General features: G+C 59.2%; 1 protein-coding gene across 2 annotated transcripts; it reads left to right on the plus strand.

Annotated features, from left to right (window-relative positions):
- The first annotated feature begins 922 nt into the window (after window positions 1-922).
- HBEGF (heparin binding EGF like growth factor) lies at window positions 923-7,301 on the plus strand. Of its 2 annotated transcripts, XM_050312363.1 has the most exons (6): window positions 934-1,000; window positions 1,246-1,428; window positions 3,622-3,799; window positions 5,652-5,807; window positions 5,919-6,011; window positions 7,146-7,301. In XM_050312363.1, the coding sequence occupies exons 1-5, from the start codon at window positions 958-960 to the stop codon at window positions 5,989-5,991; spliced, it is 633 nt and encodes a 210-aa protein (XP_050168320.1). In that variant the 5' UTR covers window positions 934-957; the 3' UTR covers window positions 5,992-6,011; window positions 7,146-7,301. The 2 variants fall into 2 exon arrangements, with proteins under 2 accessions (XP_050168321.1, XP_050168320.1); XM_050312364.1 differs by lacking the exon at window positions 5,919-6,011 and having other exon boundaries at window positions 923-1,000.
- Window positions 7,302-8,978: the final 1,677 nt, after the last annotated feature.

The following is an 8,978-nucleotide window of genomic DNA, read 5'->3' on the forward strand; positions in this document are numbered from 1 at the left end:
GAGCCCAAACCAGCCATGGGCTGGGGGCTTGGGACCTCGAGGAACCAGCCAGGGGCCATGGCCGGCCTCAACAGGAGCCAGGACAGCCCCTGCATTTGCCCAGAGCTGGCGTCAGTGATGTTCTTTGGGCTGTTACCTGGGCTGAGGGTTGGGCCAAACACAACACATGGTTGCCAGTGCAGTGAAGGGGACAGAGAAGTGCTGGCACTGCCCATGCACAGAGGGCTGGGATGGCGATAGGGACAGTGGCTGGCTGGGAGGGGATTGTGAGATGAGACTGTAACTCCATCAGTCACAGGGGCTCTATAGGGACACAAAGGTGGCCTTGGGGACTGAAAGGGTCTCTGCTGGCACCTCTGGCTGCCACCACCTTCCATGTGCAGGATAGGGCATAGATGGCAGTCTGTCCCCTATCAGGACCAGGAGGAGGTGCAGCCCTGACCCCTGAGGTCCTGCCTCTCACCTGATGCTCCTCTTGCGAGGTGCACTCACTCCCCTGGCATCCCCGGTCCACCCCAGGCACCCGTCCCGTCAGCCGGGGCTTGGGGCCACGGGGCACAACGGAACCCCTCTGCTCTGCCCCTGCCTGAGGTCACGCTTTACAGTCACAAGAAAAGGCTGGAAAGGCCGTGTCCCTCGGCTGCCCTCTGAGCCCTGCAGGGACCCTGCGCGCCCCAGGCTCCCACCGCCCCTCAGCATCGGGGCAGGACCTGGCCTCTCCGGGAACGAGGAGACCCCACCGAGCCCTGGCCGTGTTCCCGTCCGCGGCCGGCGGGACCCCCCCTCGGGGGCGGCGGGGAAGCCCTTCCCGGGGGCGGAGCGGCCGGGCAGCCCCTCCCCGCCCCGCCCCGCCGCCCGCAGCCTTGTACCCGGCGCGGGGCCGCGCTGCCGGAGAGCGGGCACCGCAGCGGGACTGAGCGGAGCTGCACGGGGGCTGGACGAGTGTGCCCGCAGGTCATGGACGGGCGGGCGGTGCTGATCCACGCGCTGCTGGCGGCAGGTACGGACACGCGTGGGCACGGTCCTGGGCAACGGATCCCAGTGCCGGACTCTCCTGGAGGGTCCAGGACACGTGTCGGGGAATGGTCCTGGGCAACGCGGTCCTGGGCGAGGCTGCGGTCCCGGGCGGAGGGTCCCCGGCTGTGAGCAGGCGGGAATATCGGTCCGGGTCGCGCGTGGGGAGGAGGGGGTGTTCCGGGCAGGGCAGTGTGAGTGAGTTTCCCCCTCTGACCGCTGTCCCCGCAGTGTGCTCGGCGGCGGCGGGCGGGCTGCGCCGGGACGAGCTGCACAACGAGGTGCTGCACAAGGACGGCGGAGGAGGAGGAGGGGGAGCGCCGGTCCCGGCCACGGCCCCGCTGCTCGGCGGCAGCCCGGAGAAGGAGGGCGGCGGAGCGGCCTCGGGGGACGACTTCAGCGAGCTGCCGAGAGGTAGGGACGGGACGCGGGGACCCGGCGCGGGATGGGTTGCCGGGACGGGGATGGGGTTCTGGGGCGGGCTGAGCTGGGGGTGGTTGGAGCCGGGGGGCTCGGAGGTGCCGGGCTCTGCTCAGCTCAGCTCAGCCGCGGGTGCCCCAGCGGCAGCTCCGGCTCCGCTTCGGAGGGCGCTGCGAGGTAGACAGCCCGAGTCGGGCCAGCGCATGGGGCACCAGCACAGAGCAGCGGCGCTTGTGCTAGAGGCTGTCCGGGTCCCAGGGGTCCCGGGTCCCAGCTCGTTGGTCGGTGCAGGCAGAGTCCCCCGTGGGGGCCGTGCCCGGGGACCCGCGCTGCCCTCCCGCCGTGACTCACCGCCGCCCACGGGCGGCTGCTCCTCATTCCGCGGCTGGGCTCGTCAGCCGGCACGGGGGCGGTGGGGGCACTGCCACTTTGCGGGGCTCCCGGGCACCCACGCGGGGCTCCTCCCACCCGGGCTGGCACCGGAGAGCGTCCCGGGGACTCTCATGGGGCTGGGACGGGCTGGAGGGGCTGACAGGTACCTGTACCTGTGCCTCGCACACGCGGCTCGCCGAGGGCAGTACCTGACACCAGGAGTGTGCTCTGCCCCATGCGGCTCACCCTCATGTTTTCCCGTGTTTTTCTTTGCTTTCTGGCTGTGCCAAAAAAACTGGGTTGAGCCGCTCACGCCGAGGGGGCGCAGTCCCCTGGGAAAGGCAGGTGCTGGGAGATGCTCCAGCCTGCTCCTCTGTACCCCCGAGGAGAGGACGTGTCCCAGGGCAAGCGATCTGGCAGGCCTGGGCTGATCCCCGGCTGAGGGGCAGGCTGGGAGGAACGGGAGGGTTTGGTGACTGTCTAGATGACTGTCTCAATGCCTTGAGCTGAGCTACGGTCCGAGAGATCAGCCCTTTGTGTGAAGGTACCTTTCCCGGGGTGCCTGAGCAAGGGGAGGGGGGGCAGCACCCCCTGCCTACATTGGTCGGACGGCTTTTCCTATCGGCAAGAACTTCCCAACCTTCTCTGGCTGTCCAAGGGACAGAGCCCCGGGGAGGGGGAGTGGCAGTGGGGGTGGCTGGGGGGGAGGTCAGCAGCACTGTGTGTCTGCTGGCTGTGGCCGGGAGATAACCCTCAGGGCCGGGGAAGGAACAGCCTCATCTGGGGCTTTTTCCAAGCCACAGTTTCCTGGAGTATCGGTTTTCTCCAGGCACAGTGTGAAGGATGTCGAAATAACTTCGCTAGGTGTGCAACCAGTGTGTGCCAGCATGGGAGGCCCCGGTTCCATCAGGAGCCAGGAAGTGGCTGAGAAGGAACTGGGCAGGTTACAACTTGTCAGGTTGGACTCTGCTGCCCTCTCCTTCCCGAGCAGCTTGGGGCTTAGTGCACATTTCTGGGCTCACCGGAGATATCGAGCGCTGGGGTTTGGGAGGAGCTAAAAAATCCCCCTTGGAGCATGGAGTGCTTTCTAGCATCTCAGCACCTTGTGAGATCAGGCTGGGAGCTGATTTTTTTTGGGCACCTGCACATCTTAAAAACCATTCCAGTACCATTGCCAGTGTTAAGCTGTGCCTGAGCAAGGAGCTTGATGTTCTAGTTCCCACTAACCCAGCAGGGAGCTGGCCTGGCACCAAAAGCCACTGGTCACTGCACCACAATTAAAACATACCGTTGTAATTCATGGGAACGCTTCCCTACCCACCTCTTTGGCTCTGCAAAACCAAAACTTGAGCCAGACTTGCTCTTTTAATCCCGCCTTGGGGTGAGCAAAGCATCCTTGTGCCCACGGAAAGGAGAGTCCATTACAGCCATGAATAGGGTCTTAGAAAAGCCTGCACTCATCAGGGAAATAAAGGCCAGATAAAGGGGCAATTAGCAACGTTCTGTGTTCAGTGGAAACTGGTGCATATAATAGCAGCATTTGAGATGTATAAAGCTCTGTTCCCCCTGCCCGACTCCTTTCTTTCCTTGAGAATTGTTCTTATGAATCAGAAAGGCCATGATATTTGTGAGGAGCTGAAAAAAATGCCTTTTTTCCCCTTCTCCCCCGGGCTCGGGGGCAGCTCCCGGCACAAAGGGCAGTGGGAGCCAGGGCTGAGCAATTGCAGCAGTCCTGGGATGTGGCTCTGCCTTCCCTCCGGCTGGCACGTGGAGCTGGTCTGACTGCCCTTCTCTCCTTCACAAATTGTTTTCCAGTTGCCTTCCTGTCGAAGCCTCAAGGCCTGGTTACTCCCAAGAAGAAAGGGAACGGCAATAAAAGGAGAAAAGGCAAAGGCCTGGGGAAGAAGAGAGACCCGTGCCTGCGGAAGTACAAGGATTTCTGTATCCACGGCGAGTGCAAGTACATCCGAGAGCTGGGAGCTCCCTCCTGCATGTGAGTTGCTGGCGTGTGCCTGTGCCGGGGGAGCCTTAGTCACGGTTCCTTCAATTCTCTGGGCTGGCCAGAGGAAAAACGGACAGGATATTTTTAGTGCATGTTCTCTGTCTGTGCAGGGACAGCTACGACTTGGCCTCTCCCTTGTGCTTCTTGGGCGATGTCCATGCCCCACCAAAGCCTGTCGTGGCCCCGGATCCAGCATTCCCTGCTGGCACGGCGAGCTCTGGCTGAGCCGCTGTGCAGAGAGAGGCCTGTGGTGCTGAGGGCTGCAGGATGGGGTGCAGGGCTGGGGTCTGGCAGCTGAGGGCTTCTGCAGGTCTGGTTTGCGAGACTCGTCCTGCCCCTGTCACCCTGCACCCCCCACCACGAAAGCTTAGGGCTCCAGCGGCTGTTGGGGTGCACCAGGGCAGGCGGGATGAGCTGCTGTAGCACCCCTGAGGAGGACTGGAGGTAGCACCTTTGGGGACAGCCTGCCAAAGCCATGCCCAAGCTGTCCCTTGGCCTGATGAAGGACAGGGCTGTGTCCCCCCACTGGCCCATGCCACTGGGGTGCAGATAGAGAGCAGGGACTAGACAAGGCAAGCAGAGGGGAAAGCATTTGCCTGCTGCTTGGACACCTTGATACAGGACTTACTGCCATGGGAAATACCCAGGGGTGCACATTTGATCCCCGCTTACGTGGGCAGGAGTTGAGCTGGCAGATATGTAAGAGGCTTTGTTCTTCACTATCAATCCTCTGAGCCACCAGCCCTGAGCCCAGGGAAGATAATAGCTCCCTGGCTTATGGTGCCCACAGGATCTCATGCCCTGCAATCCGCAGGGATCAAGCTCTGCATAGCTCCTCTGGCCCCCTGGTTTCTCTCTGTGGAAGCTACCATGAAGTTGAGTCCTTGCATGGGGGACTTGGGACTGCCAGTGAAGGGAGATCTCTGCCAACTCAGTTTGTGTTGGTGACCCAGCAGAATGTGGGGTGCAGAACCCCTGCCTGGGACTGGGACAGCTGAGATCCCTGGGACACGGGCAAGCAGGAGGGATTTGGGGGTTGGCTGTCCCCTGCAGCCAGGTGGCCCATTCCTGGGTGACATCTCCCAGAGCCATCATGGTTTTTAGGAACAGTGGCCAACTGTTCCTAAAGAGGCTTCGTGTTGACTGGTGTCACTAAGTTGTGGCTGCTCTGGGTGGCTGGCTGCCCGTGTCACAGGGTCTCTTGGAGTGCTGCTTCCTTGGGCTGGTCCCTGGGGATTGGGGTGGAGTGAGGATGCTGCTGGGCTGGGTCCTGCACCTCTGACTTGTGTCCAGCCTTGCTGCTGTGCCTGGGAGGTAACACTGGCATGTGCCATTATGAGCTTGGGAGGAGGGCTGGGCTAAACCCGGCTTGGACATCAGCCCGAGGGTCAGTGGTGCTGGATATAGAGGGATATATATATCTGGTCACATCAGTGGGCTGTGGCTTGGGAAGGGCTGGAAGCCTCACAGCCCTGTGGGGAGCGTTATTTCTGTTACATGAGTAACCTCCCGAGTCTGCAGGGACGGGGCACCTCTCGGCTGTCAGGGTGTGCAGGGACATCCTGCTCCATGGGAAGCACTGGACCAGCTGCCATACTGCTCCCTTCCTACTTCCAAAGGTGGTCTGGGCAGCCAGGCTCTGCCTGGGGGGGACTGGCAGGAGACAGACCCTAGTGCTGTCTGCTGGTTGAGAGCTCAACCTTTCTAGGGGTCTTTACTTGGTGCAGGAGAAACTTAATTTACCAGTACCAGGAAGAGATACTGCCTTCCAAGGGGTGTGGGGGACACAATGACCTCCTGTGCTTGCTCACCACCAACCTTTATGACTTTCCTTCTCGCCCAGATGCCAGCCAGGGTATCACGGAGAGCGCTGCCACGGCCTCTTGCTGCCTGTGGAGCACCCACCCAACGTGTACGACCACACCACGGCTCTGGCCGTGGTTGCTGTTGTCCTGTCCTCCCTGTGTCTCGTCATCATCGCAGCCCTGCTGATGCTCAGGTGAGTGGGACAGGGCTGAACTCTCAGAATCTGTGTCCCTGGGGAGATCACGTGCAAGAGGAGGGTGGCAGGGACCTCTTGCCCTGAGCATCCCTTTGCTTGGCCTCGCAGGTGTCACAAGAGGGGTGGCTACGATGTAGAAAACGAAGAGAAAATCAAGCTGGGCATCACTGTGAATCACTGAGGATGCCGGGTGCTGGCGAGGTGAGCCCCTGGCTGGGCACTGGGCAGCAGTGGGGCTGGTGGACATCTGGGGGCTCTGCTGTTCACGCTGGCTGGGACTGCTATGTGGATTCTGTGCCAGAGCCAGGCAGAAGTGTTGAAGGCAGCCTAAGCCTGGAGAAGCAGCTGGCTGGATTTGGCCAGGACTGCCCTGTGGGGCTCCAACTTTCTTTCCTTGCCTTCCTGCCCAAGTCCCTGTTCTCTGACTCCTTCGTTCTTCCCACCTCCTCCTTTCTAGCTCCAAGTCCCTGCTCTGCCCCAGTGCTCCATGCTTTGGGGATGTTAGGCAGTGAGGAAGCTGCTTCTGTTTTGTTTTTTTTTTTTTTTTCCCACTTGTTCTGCTCCCTCTCTGACCCTCTGAGTCACTTCCCCTCCTTAGATATTGCTTCTATTTATACATATGTGTAAAAAACCCCTTTCCTTTTCACTCCCACTCTGCTTATTACTTGCAGCAGAGCAAGTAATGCTCTTGTAGCTGGGCACAGGAGGATCTTGCTGCCAGCCCATGCCATGTTCTTCTGGCTGGCTGGGTAGTGAGTGAGGGGTGCGCTCTACCCCAGGGGTGGCTGCAGGGCAGGGTGCTGAAAAGCTGTCAAACTTCCTCTGGTCTGATCCAAAGCCTGACGTTAGATGTGGCCACGCATATCACAGCTCCTTCTCTTCTTAAAAAAAAAAAAGAAAAGTCATTGTTCTTTGTAAAGATGAAGTAATGCCTTCGGAGAATTTCTGTCATGTTCATCACAGTGCTGGGAGTGGGACTTTGAGCTGTTCATCGCAGCTGAATTTTTGGGAAGGACAGGGCTTTGCTCACTGTCCCATTTGCCCTGGGGGTTACTGGGGTGGACGTGCCCAGGGGGAAAAGTGCTGTGGTCCCTGGAAGGGTAGCACGGTGGGTACAGGGTGGGATGTTTACCCACCTCTCCTGAGCATCCTCCTGGGATGTCTCCCATCCTCCTGGGCACAGCCCGAGGGGCAGTGAGTGGCAGCTGGGGCTTGGGTGGGTGCGAGGGCTCTCCTGCCGGGCTGGGTGGGACCCAGCACCTTTACCCCACCGTGCTCTGTGGGCAGAGCAGCCCCCAGGACCGTGTTGTGAGCTCTCCCGCCTCTCTCTTGCAGGGGTCGGCACTAACAACGCACTTCTACCTCCTGGGAGAGGCGAGACCAGCGGGGCTGCGGCACGTCGGGGGCTCGCTGGAGCACCAGGACGGCAGCCGCGGCGGGGCCGCTCGGGCAGCGGCGGCACTGCAGGAGCTTCGTGGCCACCTCCGGGGACGGGGCGGGCTCGGGGGCGGGAGGGACCGGCTGCCCGTGCCGAGGAACAAGCTGTGAAAGGGAGGAGACACCGGGCTCGGGGCTTCCTTCGCCGCAGGAGGGTGTGGGGGGGAGGGTAACAGCTATTTAACAAGATATTTTTCATTTTAAATTATATATTTATTTTAGATAAACTGTACATAGTATTTATATTTATTGTTGGTCTGGCCCTGCGTCCTTCGTGTAGGTTCAAGATGACAGGGGTCAGACCTCCCTTATTTTTTAAGTGCAATGTAATATTCTAATAAATAACACTTTGTAACAAATGCTTGAGTTGTTAATTTAAAGGCTGAGGTGGAAAGGATTCAGGATTCTGAAGGCCTTGCTGATGGGGTACTGTCAATAGCAGCAGAGAGTGTGCAGTGTGGGCTGATGGATCAGCTGGTGCCATCCCTGGGGAGCAGTGTGCTCTGAGGAGCTGGGGCAGGATCCATCCTCTGCAGCCAGTTGAGTTTTGTTTTGTTTTGTTTTTGAAATTTGCTTCATCTTTACCAGCTGATGCCCTGGGAAGGGTGTGATGTTTGTGTGTCTGCTCACCAAGCAAAGCTGCTTCCAGTGTGAGTGAAGCCACTCTGGCTGCTGATCCATTCAAATGGGATTGGTTCCTGGTTTTAAGCCAGCACAAGTTGCCCAAGGAAGCTGTGGCTGCCCTATCCCTGGAACTGTTCAAGGCCAAGCTGGATGGGACTGGGAGCAACCTGGTCTAGTGAAAGGTGGACTAGATGATCTTAAAAGTCTCTTCCAACAAATGATTTGGTGAAGAAGCCAGAGGTGGACTCACACCTTCCCTGTAGGGGATCCCAGCTGTCCCTGGGGCCACTGCAGGCTCCTGGGGCTGGAGTCATTCCATCCACAAAGCATCACTTCAGATGATGGTTCAGGAGCGATTCGTGACTTTGCAGTAAAAGTAACCCTCAAACCCACTTCTTTCCTCTTCCCTGGGGGGAGCTGAGATTAGGGAGAGATGCTGGCTCTGGTACAGAGCTTAGAGGCAGCCCCTGCAGGTGTGAAACTCTGGTCAGCAAAGGGGAGAGCTGAGCTGCTGCTTTCCACCCCTCCTACAGTGTGCACTAAAGCCAAGCAGTGAGTGCTCTGCAGAGCTTTTTGGACTAATTTACCCAAACTTGAGCTTTGGCAAAGTATGAAACAACCCCTCCCCCTGTGAGCATAAAGGGTGCTTAGAAGGTGTGTACGCTCATCCTTTCTGTGCAGCTGTTTCTTGTGGTGGCAAAGCCTGGTCTGTGGGAAGGGGGAACACAGCAATAGTTGATATTTCCAGAGCTTGTTGTGATGAGGCTGAAGGACACAGCTGTGACCAAGGGGGAGTGACCACAGTGTTACAGACTGGAGCGTTAAAGCCTCCACAGCTGCAGTGACCCAGTCCCCGAGCCAGGGAAACAGGTTACTGACTGCAGATGTGACTCTCTGTGCTGTGGTGATGCCAGTTTGACCAGAGACTCCAAACTTTGGTCCTTTTCAAAGTCTGTTAAGCAAATAATGTCTTTGGCTGCTGTGCAGGAGGCCCTTCTGCCCCAGGGCTGCGTTCCTGCCTCACTGTGCTGCTGCTGCTTCTTCTCACCTTCCCAGAGCTGCTGTAGCCCTGCGGCTTTTCTGCCCTTCCCAGTGGACAGCTCCACT

This window comes from Myiozetetes cayanensis, unplaced genomic scaffold, assembly GCF_022539395.1.
Source record: "Myiozetetes cayanensis isolate MyiCay16 unplaced genomic scaffold, myiCay2020 scf17, whole genome shotgun sequence".
Taxonomy (NCBI): Eukaryota; Metazoa; Chordata; class Aves; order Passeriformes; family Tyrannidae; genus Myiozetetes; species Myiozetetes cayanensis.

What these genes read in the sequence shown, in the direction of transcription:
- HBEGF (XM_050312363.1), top strand. Translation starts at nt 958, where the DNA reads ATGGACGGGCGGGCGGTGCTGATCCACGCGCTGCTGGCGGCAG. An exon ending in CTGGGAGCTCCCTCCTGCAT is followed by an intron (nt 3,800 to 5,651) that starts GTGAGTTGCTGG and finishes CTTCTCGCCCAG; the next exon opens with ATGCCAGCCAGGGTATCACG. An exon ending in GCAGCCCTGCTGATGCTCAG is followed by an intron (nt 5,808 to 5,918) that starts GTGAGTGGGACA and finishes TTGGCCTCGCAG; the next exon opens with GTGTCACAAGAGGGGTGGCT.